Source organism: Pecten maximus, chromosome 19, assembly GCF_902652985.1.
Source record: "Pecten maximus chromosome 19, xPecMax1.1, whole genome shotgun sequence".
NCBI lineage: Eukaryota > Metazoa > Mollusca > Bivalvia > Pectinida > Pectinidae > Pecten > Pecten maximus.
The window spans coordinates 27,748,554-27,767,404 of NC_047033.1; the positions used below are offsets into that span (position 1 = coordinate 27,748,554).

Sequence of the window (18,851 nt, forward strand, 5' to 3'; positions counted from 1 at the left end):
TGTTTTCATGTAAGTGCTGTGTGTACATGCAAATGGATGGATATTAAAATAGTACAGGTATGTGTAGTAAAGCATGTGTGCTCATTGTTATATACAATAGTTAGTATATGACTATGTAGTACGTATGAACATGTATATGTGTATAGTATTGTGTACATGTATGTATATGTACTAGAACATTCATGTGTGTGGGAAGGTGTTTGCGTGGGCTGTGTCATTCTCATTCATCAGAGTTACTTCCCTTCGTTACCTATGTCACTCGGTCAGTACGGTGGTATTGCATAGCTTGTGTAGCATATAATTAGCAGACTCTGGGGAGCGAGAATGGGGGTGTGTGGGTGTATGTGTGTGTGTGTAAGCTTGTGTGTAGTAAATTATAATAGAAATACACATCAGTGCTGAAAGGTGTGAATGACCATAAAATGTAGATGTCTTGTGTTTGTTGATAATATATGTTTAACTGAATAAAATATAAATTACAAAAAAAAAAATTTCTGGTCGGTCCAAATTCCACAATGGCCTCCATGACCAACAGTGCCACTATACTTGTATATACTTGCTACTGGTGTATGTATACTACAATAGTACAGAGGACTTTAGAGTCAGATGACTGTTAAGGCCCTTTGGGGCCTCTTGTTTTATTTCATTTAACCATTGAGTTCAGGGATGTCGCACATGTTGTGTAGAATAGATACTTGCTTGGAACTGTTACAGACGGAGAACCTCGATCGGTCATTAATAACATCAAAAACAACTTCCGGTGATATGTACAGACACAAATTACCGAACAATATACATGTACTAACATCGAAAGATGATATACCATCCTTTTGGATACTCTTGATGGTTAACCCTTTCAACCCTAAGAAACTTTAGTGGACTCTCCCATTCTTTCATAAGTTTAAGTCCAATATGGTCAGTAGGGGTGAAAGGGTTAATAAAATATGATTTACACACATTTGTCATCTTTATATGTCTACATTCCATCATCTCATTTTTGTTTTCCGTTTCGACTTCAAACTCCTCATCTGTGTATCAGTCTGTACTAGGATAAACTAGTCGGAAACTGTATTCAGAGGAAATATTCCAGAGTTTGGGTTGAACTTCTTTATTGGTAGATGTGCGTTATTAATAGCGTGAGCAAGATATTGTCCTCTACTTCCTCATTCAGGTATTCCTGAATAGTGGCACCCTCAAGAGGAAGATTTGCTTGTCTATTTGACAAAGCTACATATGTTTAAAATATGTAGATGTGATGTTTAAGCCAATCATATACATGTATTCTTAATCCATATTTCAAATCTGAAATATGGATTATTAATGTGTAATAAAAAAAGCTCAGATAGAAGAAAATGTTTTTCTTTTATTTATTGCAAATTAAAATAGAACAAATTCCTGAAATATTAACTTGTAATAATTTTTTTCCTCGTTAATGTAAATAAAAGGTGTAAAATCAATACTGCATACAGCATTACAGCAGGCAGTCCTTCAGGAGGATTCCATCTCATTATTTCATTAACTGTTTTTCTCTCATCAATATAAACAAAATAGATCAAACAACATGAATATGTTCTAATTAATTGTTCTAGTAGGCCATATTCATCTTTACTAAGGATCGCATCTTTTTTAGCCGCCAAAACGAGTTTAGTTGTTACAGGGATCGACACTAAAAGTAGCCCGGCAGGCCCGGGCTGCCTGGAATCTGGTCGGGCTGACATTTAACTAGCCAGGGTCATTTAAGGACATGCCAGGTTTTCGAGGTGGAGGAAAGCCGGAATACCTGGAGAAAAACCACCAGCCTACAGTCAGTACCTGGAAACTGCCCAGCATAGGTTTCGAATATTCAATTTTTTCCCAAATGTTGGGGTAAGGGACTTGGGCATCACCTTTGGCAGCCCAGGCCAGGCTGCCTCAGTCCAAAACCTGGCAACCCGGCGGTCGTTTAAGGTGATTAAGTTAGTGTCAATCCCTGTGTTACAATTGCAATTTTCACTCGTTGCTGCAAAGCTACAAGAGATCTTATAATTAAGGTATTGTAATTTCAAAAATAACTAGTGTGAAGAAAACAATTAATTTTTACAAACAATGTATACAGACACCTGTTTACATTACTTGAAGCAAGTTATGACCGAAGCATTGTTAAGGAATTTCCAGATAAATGTCGATACATACAAAATGTATAAAAGAATGTCCAGATAAATATGTCCATATATATTTACTAGACACTTTTTTACAATCAACAATCTATAATAGAACAGATATTTATACCCTCGGACTGCCCCCGAGGTTACCTACACTAGTCTCATTGACCACAAGTCAGAGATTCCCGACTCATGTAAAATATAGCACTGTACAACTTTTGTGACATTTCAAAGGTTTGCATATTTCACCATTGATGTAGTTCTGTACTTCACCCAGAACTTTCATGACAGGTCGAGAGTCTGAATATTTCACCACTGACATAGTCCTGTACTACCCAGAACTGTTGTGACAGGTCGAGAGTCTGAATATTTCACCATTGATGTAGTTCTGTACTTCACCCAAAACTGTCGTGACAGGTAGAGAGTCTGAATATTTCACCACTGACATAGTCCTGTACTACCCAGAACTGTCGTGACAGGTCGAGAGTCTGAATATTTCACCACTGACATAGTCCTGTACTACCCAGAACTGTTGTGACAGGTCAAGAGTCTAAATATTTCACCACTGACATAGTCCTGTACTACCCAGAACTGTCGTGACAGGTCGAGAGTCTGAATATTTCACCACTGACATAGTCCTGTACTACCCAGAACTATCGTGACAGGTCGAGAGTCTGAATATTTCACCATTGATGTAGTCCTGTACTACCCAGAACTGTCGTGACAGGTTGAGAGTCTGAATATTTCACCATTGATGTAGTCCTGTACTACCCAGAACTGACAGGTTGAGAGTCTGAATATTTCACCATTGATGTAGTCCTGTATGTACATACTACCCAGAACTGTTGTGACAGGTCGAGAGTCTGAATATTTCACCATTGATGTAGTCCTGTACTACCCAGAACTGTTGTGACAGGTCGAGAGTCTGAATATTTCACCACTGACATAGTCCTGTACTACCCAGAACTGTCGTGACAGGTCAAGAGTCTGAATATTTCACCACTGACATAGTCCTGTACTACCCAGAACTGTTGTGACAGGTCGAGAGTCTGAATATTTCACCACTGACATAGTCCTGTACTACCCAGAACTGTCGTGACAGGTTGAGAGTCTGAATATTTCACCATTGATGTAGTCCTGTACTACCCAGAACTGACAGGTTGAGAGTCTGAATATTTCACCATTGATGTAGTCCTGTACTACCCAGAACTGTTGTGACAGGTCGAGAGTCTGAATATTTCACCATTGATGTAGTCCTGTACTACCCAGAACTGTCGTGACAGGTCGAGAGTCTGAATATTTCACCATTGATGTAGTCCTGTATGTACGTACTACCCAGAACTGTCGTGACAGGTCGAGAGTCTGAATATTTCACCATTGACGTAGTCCTGTACTACCCAGAACTGTCGTGACAGGTTGAGGGTCTGAATTTGAGATCAAGTTTCATCCTCTTCCTCATCTTCTTCGAAAGACAAAAGTTTAGAGTTTTTCACCTTTTTTGATCCTGAAATTTTCTTTTTATCGGAGTCTTTTTTCTTTTTAGATGTAGTGGGATTTAAGTCTGAGAGGTTCGTTTCTGCTGATGAGCGCTTCTCTGGCCGTTTAAAGGTGATTTTTCCTTCATTTATCGCTTTTTCCTCTGAAAAACAGAAATTGACATTTACTGAACAATTTTGTTAAATTCTTTGTCATAAAATTTAATTTATTGGCGGGATCCATTTCAAGAGTATCCAGTAAAACACATTAGTACATGTAGATTATGACTCAAGATTCCACACTGATCATGACACCGACCATTGCATTGTATGATATTTATTGGTTCCGACCACTGCATTGTATGATATTTATTGGTTCCGACCACTGCATTGTATGATATTTATTGGTTCCGACCACTGCATTGTATGATATTTATTGGTTCCGACCACTGCATTGTATGATATTTATTGGTTCCGACCATTGCATTGTATGATATTTATTGGTTCCGACCACTGCATTGTATGATATTTATTGGTTCCGACCATTGCATTGTATGATATTTATTGGTTCTTTGTAAGTTTTCACTATTCTGTGTATTTAGTTCAATTATTATCAATGACTTTAGCACTTACGTACTAATATGAAATTGTTTTTCTTTTTTGATTAGTCCCAAAATTTGAATGCTCTGAAGATAGCACAAATCAATTTCAACTTGAAATACTGGTACATATCACCCATCAATAAATAGTTACAACAAACATACAGATGTCTCTGGTAATCAACTGAAAACCAGGGGAACCTACAATAATATCATCCGAAAGATTCATCGAGAGAAATATGAATAACAAACTCAACTAATACCAGCGGAATCTAAATGAAATTCAAAAAATATCCATGAAGAACTCAAAATGGAACATGCACAGTAGGGACCAAGGGAAACCTACATATGAAATTTGAGAAAGATCCCTTTTATGAACTTTCTGGGAATTGGCGGTAGGTAACAAACTTCAACTGTCAAAATCCAAAATGACCGCCTGTCAGTCATCTTGTTTTCGGATAGTCTTAAAATGGAAGATGCACATATACAACTAGAGACCAAGGGAAACCTCTTATGTGAAATTTGAAAAAAAAATCCATGATAATTTTTCTGAGAAATAGCGATAACGATAATTGTTTAAGGACAACCAGATGTGTGACAGACTGCAGGCGTCAGATGAAAGGCAATTTGACTAGCCCTCCATCAGATGGTGGGCTAAAAATTTGAAAAAAAATCTTCAGTTGTACATGCTTACAAGGATTGTAATAGGCAGATGTACAACATGTTATATATACTACCACAGAGGAAGGATGACTAGAAGGATTGTAATAGGCAGATGTACAACATGTTATTATATATATACTACCACAGAGGAAGGATGACTAGAAAAGCCCACAATCTGATTACAGCAGGCTAATTATATATAATTATATATAAATGTTCACATTTTATTGCCCTGACGTCATGCTTGTCAACTTTTTGGAATTTCCATTGAGGAAACTGAAAGATATTCAAAATTTCTCAGTATATTCATATAGGATGCCTTTTACAATAACCAATTCAGTAACACAGCGTTACAGATGTGTTTATAAATTTTCACTAATGTCAAGATAACCAATTGTCAGTATCTTGTATTTAAGCATTGATGTCAATTGTTTTTTTAGTTCATAGGGGTATGAAAATTTTTTTGTTTGCAAACTGTATGAATCTGCAAAGCAGATTCTTACAGAAGTTTGCAAACAAATTTTTTTTTCATACCCCTATGAACTAAAAAACATTTGACATCAACGCTTATAATTAATTTTTGAAAATAATTTAAAACATGTTTTATGTACAATTTTACTGGTTTTATATGGGATTCTTTTTCTCAAATCAATACGCAACGTCAATTGTCGTATTGTGTTGTCACTTTTCGCGCCATTCTCAGAATTTTTTTCATGGTATGGAAAACAAATCTCAACCAATCAGAAAGCGGCATTCTGCGTACAAACAATGGAAAATTAATTATAAAACATTAACAAGTTTTAGCTCTGTGGCATGAAGTCTATGAACATATTTAATTTGGCACATGCAAATTTTAGCGCATAACCGAATTCAAACAGATAAGCTCAATGATGAATTCATTTTAGCCTTTTGTCCTAAAAGGGTAGTTCCCTTTGAATTCTAGATTATTCCTGATCTTGTTCTATCTCTCAATGAAAACTATGACTCTGACCTTCCTCCTTGGTACGTTTTATCTCCGCGACCTCGGCCTGTTCTGCCGTAAGATCCCCTGGGCGGGTCACCACAACAACAGGCTTCTCATCATCTTCCTCTGGACGATCATCATCGTCGTCAAAATCTGGCATAGCTTGTCTCTGAAATGACAATTCAATCACCAGTTTAGATGTTGTATGTAATATGATGAATATAAATAAACACTTTTTTAAAAGTGAAGTATAAGGTCACATTACTAGCTCAAGCTAGTGGGAGTTTCCCTCTAAATAGTAAAGCTGCGAGAAGTGTTAATATAAGGTCACCCAAAACTAACTCGGGCTGGGAGTGTGGGGGGGTGAGGGTATTTCTCTTTTGCCTAGTGGTTTGATGTTCTCTCGGAGACAGATATGACCAGTATTAAGTATTTCTGGCAATTTTTTAACATATAACAAGACATGCCCCTGTGTGGTGACCGACTCCTCTCTCGCCAAGCCCCAAGCCAAGGTAGCTACAGTAATGATAACAGGTGGTGGGGGTGTTTTGTTTACATATATCAGTCCAGGGTCGAAGTGTCCGAGATTTCCGGGGTTTTATGAGGGATGACTGCTCAAATCCGGGATAAAATTAACCCGGATTCGGGAAGTGTACCAAATCAGGATTAGGGGAAATTTTAATAATTTTCCAGGCACTGTCCACGTAATCGGATGGTTGACACCTGTACATGTATGTTAACAAGAGATATCCCATAGGGATCTTGGCGCCCGCCATTGAATGATCTTTATAGGTTCCATATGTCAGATTGATCTTTTCTCTTTTTTTCCCTTCCTCTTACTAATCTGTGTGAATTGAGAAACATCCCTCCAGTGCTTCTTAAACATGGGAAACTTATATATGAAATTTGAGATTTAGTGATAATGGCTGTCTGTCGACAATGTTTTCAGATTGGTCCAAAAATGCAATACGACGGACCAAGGGGAACCTATACATGTGCATATGAAAATTGAGAAAAATTCCTTCAGTACAGTCCTTCTGTAAAATAGTGATAACAAACTTCAGTTGTCAAAATCCAAGATGGCTGCCTGTCAGTCATGTTGTTTTCCGATCAGTCCCAAAATGCAATATGCATAACAAGGGACCAAGGGGAATCTACATCTGAAATTTGAGAAAGATCCCTTCAGGACCTTCTCAGAAATAGCGATAACAAACTTCAATGGTCAAAATCCAAGATGGCTGCCTGTCGGCCATGTTGTTTTCTGATCAGTTCCAAAATGCAATATGCATAATTAGGGACCAAGGGGAACCTACATATGCAATTTGAGAAATATCCCTTCAGTACTTTCTCAGAATTAGCGGTAACAAGCTTCAACTATCAAAATCCAAGATGGCTGCCTGTCGGCCATATTGTTGATGGATCAGTCCACACATGCAATATGCATAACTAGGGCCCAAGGGGAGTCTATATATGCATAACTAGGGCCCAAGGGGTGTCTATAAGTAAAATTTGAGACATATCCCTTCAGCTCTTTCTGAAAAATAGCGGTAACAAACTTCAAGTATCAAAATACAAGATGGCTGCCTATCGCCAGTATCAGCCATCTTGTTGATGGTCAGTCCCAAAATGCAATATGCATAACTAGGGCCCAAGGGGAGTCTACATGTACTTTCTGAGAAACAGCGGTAACAAGAATTGTTAATGGACGGATGGACGGACGGACCACGGACGAAAGACGATTTGAATGGCCCACCCTCTGTGAATGTAAGTTTATATTGATCCACTACTTAAAGTGTGGCATAGTTGTGAGTGTACAAGGTTTTATTTGTCTTAAGTATTACTGTAGCTATTAATATATCGCTATATCATAGGCCAGTGAAATTAGGTCTTCTCTAGGCCTTAGATCTACGACTGTCATGTTATATACTATCCACCAAATTGAATGATTTACTTAGATTAGATCTCCCGACTACCCTAACATTGTTAGAGGTTTTACACGGCGAGATACTTTTGACAGTCGGCAAAATCATATCCGATAGAAAAAAGAGCCGACCAGCGGCCTCTTATGTTGTTAGGAGTAAATCTCCCGACCTGTAAAATGCCAGTGTGTCGTGTCACCACTCGGTCGGAGATAGTGTCACTTACATGAAAGCTTAATACTCGCCTTTGTCTCGATATTAGGACCTTCTTTGTAACCAATCTTCTGCTTGAATTGTCTTATGAAAGCTGGCTCGTCATTTTGTACAAACGAGATCGCATTCTTTCCTCTACCTCGACCCGACATTGCCTCTGCCCTCACGCGGTTTTGTTGTTCAAAATATGGGGAAAAGGGAGGTAATTTTGTCGTAAAACAAGTGGGTCCTGCTAAAAACACGATTGAACTTGAATCTGGGCATGAAATGACATGAATGTACGATACAACTGGGCATTAGAAATATATTATAAAGTTTTTTTCTATAATCCCTTCTAGCTTACAGCACGGATATCTCACAAGCAATAAAGGCGTTGTATTAAAAACTTGAAACTGGTACTACAACGTACACTGTATTAAGATAAAGAAAACCATATCCATGGAAACGTTGTATACCAGTTTCCAGTTTTCGATACGTATGATGTCAAAGAGAATACGTCATGAGCGAAAGTAATGTCAGAAGGGTATGCCCAGCTTATAAACACACCCTGTTTATGTACAGCTGACGAGCTTTCATGAGTTAGAGCAACTTCGCTAGCAAAGGGTGTTCACACAGTTGTGTGATATGATATTTGTACAATGTCGGTGCTGTTTCTCCCACTTCCTTTTATTTCGCCTATCATTTTTATTACTGTAAACTTATGATGAAAGTGTGAGGTGAACAGATATACGACACAGAGGAAGTTATGAGCGAATGAGCTTCGATCACCCGGTTAATTTTGATAATACAGGTAAAATTGATCACACTGGTAACTTCGATCACAATGATAACTTCCATTATACAGGTAACTTAAATCACACGGTACATGTGTAACCTCCATCATATTGGTAACTTCAGTCATACAAGTAACTTCAGTCACACAGCAGGTAACTTCGAACCTACAGGTAACTTTGATCACATGTGTAAGTTCGATCATATGGGTAACTTCAATCACACAGCGGATAACTTCGATCATATAGGTAACTACGGTCTCACAGGTAACTACGATCATACGCTTAACTTGGATCACACAATTAACTTCAATCACACTGGTAACTTTCAGCATACAGGTAACTTCGATCATACAGGTAACTTCGATCCACTGGTTACGTCAATCACACGGGTAACTTTGATCACACGGGTAACTTCTATCACAAGGGTAACTTCGAGCACACGGGTAAATTTTATCATACCGGTAACTTCAATCACCCCGGTAACTTCGATCACCCCGGTATCTTAGATCACACGGGTAACTTAGATCACACGGGTATCTAAGATCACACGGGTATCTTTGATCACACGGGTATCTTTGATCAACCCGGTAACTTAGATCACACGGGTAACTTTGACCATACGGGTATCTTAGATCACAAGGGTAACTTAGATCACACGGGTAACTTAGGTCACCCCGGTAACTTAGGTCACCCCAGTAACTTAGATCACCCCGGTAACTTAGATCACACGGGTATCTTTGATCACCCCGGTAACTTAGATCACACGGGTAACTTAGATCACACGGGTATCTTAGATCACACGGGTAACTTAGATCACCCCAGTAACTTAGATCACCCCGGTAACTTAGATCACACGGGTATCTTTGATCACCCCGGTAACTTAGATCACACGGGTAACTTAGATCACACGGGTATCTTAGATCACACGGGTAACTTAGATCACACGGGTATCTTAGATCACCCCGGTAACTTAGATCACCCCGGTAACTTAGATCACACGGGTAACTTAGATCACCCCGGTAACTTAGATCACACGGGTAACTTAGATCACACGGGTAACTTAGATCACCCCGGTATCTTAGATCACCCCGGTAACTTAGATCACACGGGTAACTTAGATCACACGGGTAACTTAGATCACACGGGTAACTTAGATCACCCCGGTATCTTAGATCACACGGGTATCTTTGATCACACGGGTAACTTAGATCACCCCGGTATCTTAGATCACACGGGTATCTTAGATCACCCCGGTATCTTAGATCACCCCGGTATCTTAGATCACACGGGTAACTTAGATCACACGGGTATCTTAGATCACACGGGTATCTTAGATCACACGGGTAACTTAGATCACCCCGGTATCTTAGATCACACGGGTATCTTAGATCACACGGGTAACTTTGATCACACGGGTATCTTAGATCACACGGGTAACTTAGATCACACGGGTAACTTAGATCACACGGGTAACTTAGATCACAAGGGTATCTTAGATCACACGGGTATCTTAGATCACACGGGTATCTTAGATCACACGGGTATCTTAGATCACACGGGTAACTTAGATCACACGGGTAACTTAGATCACACGGGTAACTTAGATCACCCCGGTAACTTAGATCACACGGGTATCTTAGATCACAAGGGTAACTTAGATCACACGGGTATCTTAGATCACACGGGTAACTTAGATCACACGGGTAACTTAGATCACAAGGGTATCTTAGATCACACGGGTATCTTAGATCACACGGGTATCTTAGATCACACGGGTATCTTAGATCACACGGGTATCTTAGATCACAAGGGTAACTTAGATCACAAGGGTAACTTAGATCACAAGGGTAACTTAGATCACACGGGTATCTTTGATCACACGGGTAACTTAGATCACAAGGGTAACTTAGATCACCCCGGTAACTTAGATCACACGGGTATCTTAGATCACAAGGGTAACTTAGATCACACGGGTAACTTAGATCACACGGGTAACTTAGATCACACGGGTAACTTAGATCACATGGGTATCTTAGATCACACGGGTATCTTAGATCACACGGGTAACTTAGATCACACGGGTATCTTAGATCACACGGGTAACTTTGATCACACGGGTATCTTAGATCACACGGGTATCTTAGATCACACGGGTATCTTAGATCACACGGGTATCTTAGATCACACGGGTAACTTAGATCACACGGGTATCTTAATCACACGGGTATCTTAGATCACACGGGTAACTTAGATCACAAGGGTAACTTAGATCACAAGGGTAACTTAGATCACAAAGGTAACTTAGATCACACTGGTATCTTAGATCATATGCGTTCTTTTTCTATTCCTTTTCTATTGCGCGAGAACGATGTCAAAATTAAATATTTTTGCCTAGGCAAAAATAAAATATTGCCTAGGCAATATTCGATTTATGTCTAGGCAAAAATATTTCAGCCTACATGTAGGCAATATTCGATTTATGCCTAGGCAATTTTAGTTTTGCCTAGGCAAAATTCGATTTCTGCCTAGGCAAAACTATTTAATTATGATATCCTTCCCGCGCCATACTTCTCCGTTGAAAATAACTACACTGTATATATAACCACGTACATCATCAATTGAAAATGAACATACACACAAGATTAACTATAAGATTGTACTTACGTCATTAATATTGATGCGTGAATAATCTCTGTCTGTCTGATCTCATACATGTAGTGAACTAATAAAAATGACACTATTTAGTATTAAAGGTGACCTAGAATAAATAAATAAATAAATTCATTACTTGATTAATCATTGGTAGTTCATATTTTTTCATCAGTGGTTCATACTTTTTCGAATACTTCAGACTTAATTTGAGTCTAACAATCCCGGTGAATTGGTTATCAGTGAGATCTGATACTAATACACGCGTCTAACAACCAACCTAAGCATTGTGCAAGTTTAATTTAGTGGTGTGCGACCTATAAACCAACACAACCCTGCATCGATCGACAGAAATCAATATTTTCGTCGTTGTCGGCTCCTGTGACCTTAGGGAATTTGTGTTATTGCGTTTGAACTGCCTTAGAATACTACTGGGTGAAATATAGCACATTCATTTGCCAAAACATTTTGAATCAACCTCATTCACTCCGTTAAACCGGAAGTGAAGGTGTATTTTGCGGAAGTGTCATGGTAGCGGTATGAGTACAATTCGTCTGCAACTTGAGGATCAAATCGCCCGGTTTGTATATTACCTGACTAGTCGTTGTTATAATGAGTATTTAGATGAACATTGTCTCGAAATGTTGATTTGTTTCATATGTAGGCTTACTGATTTGACCTTGAATTTGATCGATATGGTGTTAATTGGCGAAATGACACCTGTTTGTTTCTTTAATTGAATCAGGTGTCCTAAACTACTCAAACATGGTGCCGTGACTTTCGCTTTGTTATTAATCTTTGGATACTGCCACAAAACATCAGACAGAGAATAATGTTTATAACAAACTACTTTCACCTTCTCTAATTTATCCAGGTTGCTAAAATATCCATATATAATACAGTAACTTTATGGAACACCGCAGTAGGCCTACATACAACAGTATGTACGTTTACATACCATATCTAGATTCTACATTCTGTAGGACAACTGTACATACAACAAGAACATGGAACTCTGGGCTACTTTATAAAAACTTCTCAAAAAAATGATCACCTACAATTAGCTAAAACAATACGTACATGTGTACAGATACATGTATCAAGAAAAGAAAACATCGTAATACATTAAATCAATTTAAATTTATTTTAATTATAGTTATTGGTAACTTAATTAAAGTTATTGGTAACTTAAAGCTACCAGTCCTTAAATGAAAAGAAAATACCAAACAAGGCTTCAATCTAAAATTTTAGTTCTAGGGTACGTGAAACAACCTAGGATGAACAGGATTTAGGGAAAAACAATTAGGACGAACAGGATTTAGCATGAAACAACCTGGTACCATTTCGAGTGCAACTACCCACAAAAAAAAAAATCAAAAAAAAAGAAGAAAGAAAAAATAGTTAACATTTAAAGCTAAAGTAAACTGTTGTTTTTTTTTTTTGTCCAGAAAATTTAAAACTAGAATCCACTCTATTGTGCTCCGATGTATGCAACAGGTGCATATATATATATACGATTTGTATGTGTGGTTGATTGGCACTTCTTCCTAATATTTTTTTATTAGGATGAGACCTGTTATAGTCACCATGTATAATGTGCATTAGTACATGATTTTCTTTCTTTACTCCTTCACAAGTTTTTCTCAAATCACTTATAACTGAATTCAAAAACTGTTCACAACTAACAAAGGAATTGAAGATCTAGATCTGTACATGTATGCAATTTGAAATATTTTATTTATTTGACCAGAGATTTAAACAATTTATTTATACTTTACAGGTAAGCGGGTAGATTACTTCTGAGTGAGATCCCATCATTTTATTGCAAACATTCTCAGAACTGGTCAGATGATGGTCATTGTGTGAGCTTGTGAACTGTGATACAATGGCTCTGCCTAGAGCTGTTCGTGAGTGGCTTTCCGAATATAAGGTAAACATTTTTCTCTCACCTCTTTTTTGAGTACAATTAGTTTTATCATATGCCCATCACAGTTGACAGGGGTATTATTGTGTTAGGGGGACTGGACTGGGTTGATCATTGGTGACCTGCAGGTAGCTTAATTAGTAGAGCATCCGGCTAGTGTTCAGAGGTCCCAGGAACCCTTGTCTGGCAACTACATTTTCTCCTCTCCTGTTACAATGGTATATGGTGTCATCCTTCAATCTGCCGTCCTTCTGTCTATCAGCCATCTGGTGTAAAATTTTGTCTTGCAATCTACTGCTTCATTTTTCAGCCGATCTATTTAACATGGTATACTGTATAATCATGATAAATGTAATTGTGTTTCCCATTAACAAATTTTAATTTGACTATTTTTGCAAGTTACTGTCCTTTTTATTTCAATATTTGATTTTGTCCAGGAATCCCTTCCTACATTTTTCACTCGATTTCTTTGAAACTCGGTAGGCTTTAAAGGCATGCGCATGTTACATTATCTAAGATGTGTTTCCCGGAGAAACATTTTGATTCAATCATTTTTGCAAAAGTTATTGCCCTTTTTTATGTCAGTATTTGTATTTTTTATCTTGATATCTCCTACATATTTCAACTGTCAGATTTTATTGAAACTTTTAATTGGTAGGGTTTATTATCATGATATAAATGTGTTTCCCTGAGATTCAACTGTTTTTGTAAAGTTATTGTCTTTCTATATTTCTTGTACTTGAATATTGTCCAGAAATCTTCTCTGATTTTCTGTTGATTTATATTTGAAGGTAAGTTGGCTTCATAATCATGGTGTCAAGTTATGTTTGATGAGTTAACAATGGTGCTAGAAAATTAAGGGATGACATGTAAGGGACATGACATGTAATGGACATGACATCATGTAAGGGACATGACATCATGTGAGGGACATGACATCATGTAAGGGACATGACATCATGTAAGGGACATGACGTCCTGTAAGGGACATTGCATCATGTAAGGGACATGACATCATGTAAGGGACATGACATGTAATGGACATGGCATCATGTAAGGGACATGACATCCTGTAAGGGACATGACGTCCTGTAAGGGACATGACATCATGTAAGGGACATGACATCATGTAAGGGACATGACATCATGTAAGGGACATGGCATCATGTAAGGGACATGACATCCTGTAAGGGACATGACATCCTGTAAGGGACATGACATCCTGTAAGGGACATGACATCCTGTAAGGGACATGACATCCTGTAAGGGACATGACGTCCTGTAAGGGACATGACGTCATGTAAGGGACATGACATCATGTAAGGGACATGACATCCTGTAAGGGACATGACATTCCACAATAGTACCACCAATAAGGGGATGCAAATCCTAATTCAGTGAAAGACTAAATACTGGCATTTGACGGGTGTGTATTGTTCTGTGAGGCAGTACATGTATTGATGCAAATTTGATTTAATAGGTCATATGACCCAAACGGTTAGGATGACATAAAGCCCGTGTGTAATTCATCCGTCGTTTGCCATATGTAAACTTTTACTTTCAAATTGCTACTCCTCCTTAATGCCAAAGCAGATTTCAACCCAATTTGGTCTGAAACAGCATTAGGTAGGGCAATCATAATTTACATAAATGAGGCTGGCCCAATCCCTGGGGACAGTGGGCAGGTCTCAAAAAGGGAATTTGGCTGAAATTTTGCTTTAAGACATTGCTCCTTAAGGCCACACCAAATTAATCAGTTGTTCTTCGGGAAACTGGTAAAAAAAATTGGGGCGAGCGAGCGAAATTTTTTTTTCTAGCAAAAAATTTCCATTTAGAGATTTGAAGAGGCGAAGCGTTCAAATGATGTGCGAGCGATATTTTTTTCCATTATTTTTTTTTCATTAAATGTTGGAAATAAACTGAATACCATATTGAACAGATGTTTGTGTCTATTTGTGATCAATTCAAGTACATGTATATCATGAAGTGATTTCATACACAAATAACTAAACAATTGTATGTAAAATCCAACAACAATTTAATACCTGATCTACTTGATCAAATCAAACTTAACACAGTTCTCTCATTTGTATGGAACAAATACCGGTATAATAGAAAATAATGTATAAAACAAAAGAAAATTGGCACAGAAAAAACAAAATCACTATATCATATATAATTATCTGGAACAAAAATAATAATACCATATAAAACAACAGAAAATTGGCATATTAGAAACACAATCATTAAAATGTATATGGCTGGGAATTCAGCATCTATCAGATAGGGCTGGGTATTGCGGACCAAAACCGTATTGCAATATATTGCAATATTCAACAGAAACTTGCAATACGTATTGCAATATTATTGACCTTAGTACCATCAATGTAAAATGCTTATTGTATAAGTGTATGTTGTGTGATTTGACTTTCTAATAAAATACTAGTACACTATTGTGAGTTTGTGTTCATCGGATGATGGCGGCGAATGTGTGCTACCAGATTCGACGTGCCCCCGGAATATTTCACATCAGATTTGCATAGTATGCATACGGCGAGGTTTTCAGAAACCTTATCGTCCACTTTTTTTAGTTTAAAGAACGTCCATATTTTGGATTTCGCACGTTTGTTTACCACTAGCAGTTGCTCAACTTGCTCGTCGTCCGCCATTTTTCGTTTCTAGTAAACAATCATAATCTCGAAAGTGCTTGATTTTAACGTAGATGTCCCATACGGCCAAGCGCTTTAGAGACAACGAAACAAGCGCCCCACCAATACGACATAATGACGTTCTCGTGTGTTTCTTTCACGTTTACATAAGTAATTTACGCTATTGGTGCCAACACATAATGTTAAATCAGTGATTAATATGCCTTTTTGTTAACCATCGCGATATACCGGTTTCCAGGGTTTGTGTACCGGTATATCGTATCGACCTGCCAAATTCGCGGTATACCGGTATTTCGATATTATCGCGCACCTCTACTATCAGATATAATTGACTTGTATTTAACAGTAAAACTAAGGGCTTTTCCAGTAAAACATCTACCCTACCCCAGGAGTCTAGTTTGTTTTAGGGGTACCACCCAAAGAATTTATTTAATTAATTTTAATACACAGAAGTAATTGGAGCGAAATCTAACCATGGACAGAGGTGAATTGTTTTGGAATCCTGGGGTCATTTAGATATTTTAATGGAATAGCCCTAATACTAAGTCAAGAGGACAACTGTGAAATGATGAAATTGGAATAAAATAATTCCACATTTTCTGATTATTATTATGGAATACAAATAAAAAAAATATCACATAGGTACTGACCTTATTTAACAAAAAATATCATTCTTCAAAATAAAATAAATACTTTGTTACATTACAAAAAAAATATATAATGACCCATGTATTGTATATACCATTGATAATAAAATACTGTTTAAACCAAGGTGGTAGTTAATACTGCGGATAAAAAGGTCATAAAACGTTTCATTGTTCTCCGCTTCGATCGCTGTATTTACATTAGTGCACCCGACCCCCTCTGTACACTTACTATAAAAATACCCATACTATTCCAAGAATTTACAGCAGACTATCCTCTACTCCTATACGTATATGAGGTCTTATTCCACCTGATTACATTGGTGGATATCGTTACATGACAGCCTGTCAAAAGTTTCCTGTCGTGAAAAACCTCTAATGTTATTGGAGTAACTATCCTCGTGCTAGGCCGGGGCCTTTCCGCCATTTTTTTTCATCTCTGCATCAGGTATCAACGAAACGCTTGTTTGGGTCGGCGTTTCAAGCGTCGAAATGTGTTGTAATAACCGGAAAAAGAAGTCGGAAAACGGAAAAAAAATCCGGATTTGACGATTTTTCCGGAGGTGCGGGAAAAAATTATTTTTATTTTTTTCTCGACTTTGATATTTTTGGAGCGGGATTCCCGACGAACAACTGATTAATTTGGTGTGGCCTAATGCCTTAATAGATTACAACCAATTTTGGTCTAAACATCACTGGCTGAGGACAGATAAGACTATTTATATAGTTATTTATTTATGATGAAGCAGGTTTTATCCAATAGAACGGAAGGGCATGTCCCTGCTGTGAGACTTTGTCAGATGACTATCATCAGCCTCTTGTTTAGAAACTTAAAACAGACATTTATATTGTTTGACCTCACATGATACCATACCTTACTTTATTATAGAAATATCAACAGAAAACAAACATTTATTTTGTTTGGCCTCATATGATATTGTATCCTATCATGGTTGAAATATTAGCAGGAAACAAACCTTTGATTTTGTTTGGCCTCGCATTATACTGTACTTTTTAGAAATGTTAATATGGTTAGTGTTTTTGTGGTGAATGTCAGAAATACTGAAATGGTATGATAGAGAAAGCCTAAAATCAATGATGTAAGCTGATCACTGTGTTGTTGCAGTCCAAACACTGGCAGAATATCATCACAAATCTTGTAATACATATAACAATATAGACATAAGCATTCCACGTCAATTTCAGACGTTCTTTGGGGAACAAAACAAATAAATATCTTACAAACATTTTTAACTTCAAATAAGTTAAACTTAAATCTGTCAATCACTCAAGATAGATACAAGCTGATAGTCTTTATATAAGCTTAAGGTGGTATTGATATAAGGTAGTGTTTATATAAGGTGATATTGATATATGGTAGTGTTTATATACAGGTGGTGTTTATATACAGGTGGTGTTTATATAAAGGTGAACTGTATATACAGGTGATGTTTATAGACAGGTGAACTGTATATACAGGGGATGTTTATAGACAGATGAACTGAATACACAGGTGGTGTTTATAAACAGGTGGTGTTTATAGACAGGTGGTGTTTATATACAGGTGGTGTTAATATACAGGTGGTGTTTATATACAGGTGAACTGAATACACAGGTGGTGTTTATAAACAGGTGGTGTTTATAAACAGGTGGTGTTTATAGACAGGTGGTGTTTATATACAGGTGGTGTTTATATACAGGTGAACAATATATACAGGTGATGTTTATAGACAGGTGAACTCTATATACAGGTGGTGTTTATAGACAGGTGAACTGAATACACAGGTGGTATATACATGTGGTTTTTATATATACCGGTGGTGTTTATATAAGGTGGTGTTTATTTAAGGTGGTCTTTATATACAGGCGGTGTTTATATACAGGTGGTGTTTATATACAGGTGATGTTTATATACAGGTGGTGTTTATATACAGGTGATGTTTATATACAGGTGGTGTTTATATACAGGTGATGTTTATATACAGGTGGTGTTTATATACAGGTGGTGTTTATATACAGGTGATGTTTATATACAGGTGGTGTTTATATACAGGTGGTGTTTATATAAGGTGGTGTTATATACAGGTGGTGTTTATATACAGGTAGTGTTTATATACAGGTAGTGTTTATATACAGGTAGTGTTTATATAAGGTGGTGTTTATATAAGGTAGTGTTTATATACAGGTGGTGTTTATATACAGGTGGTGTTTATATACA

General features: G+C 37.4%; 2 protein-coding genes across 2 annotated transcripts in view; one reads left to right on the plus strand and one right to left on the minus strand.

The window, feature by feature from the left end:
- Positions 1-1,350: 1,350 nt before the first annotated feature.
- LOC117317985 (uncharacterized protein KIAA1143 homolog) lies at positions 1,351-8,156 on the minus strand. Its single transcript, XM_033872956.1, has 3 exons — positions 8,007-8,156; positions 5,870-6,011; positions 1,351-3,780 (listed from the first exon to the last, which is right to left on the minus strand). Exons 1-3 carry the CDS (start codon positions 8,124-8,126, stop codon positions 3,578-3,580), a joined length of 465 nt encoding a protein of 154 aa, XP_033728847.1. The 5' UTR covers positions 8,127-8,156; the 3' UTR covers positions 1,351-3,577.
- Positions 8,157-11,856: 3,700 nt separating this feature from the next.
- LOC117317982 (hyccin-like) overlaps positions 11,857-18,851 on the plus strand; it is a 104,316-nt gene continuing 97,321 nt past the window's right edge. Inside the window, exons 1-2 of the mRNA XM_033872954.1 lie at positions 11,857-11,976; positions 13,177-13,326. Coding sequence (XP_033728845.1) covers positions 13,282-13,326 — 45 coding nt within the window. The 5' untranslated portion in view covers positions 11,857-11,976; positions 13,177-13,281. The remainder of the gene's footprint in view (positions 11,977-13,176; positions 13,327-18,851) is intronic.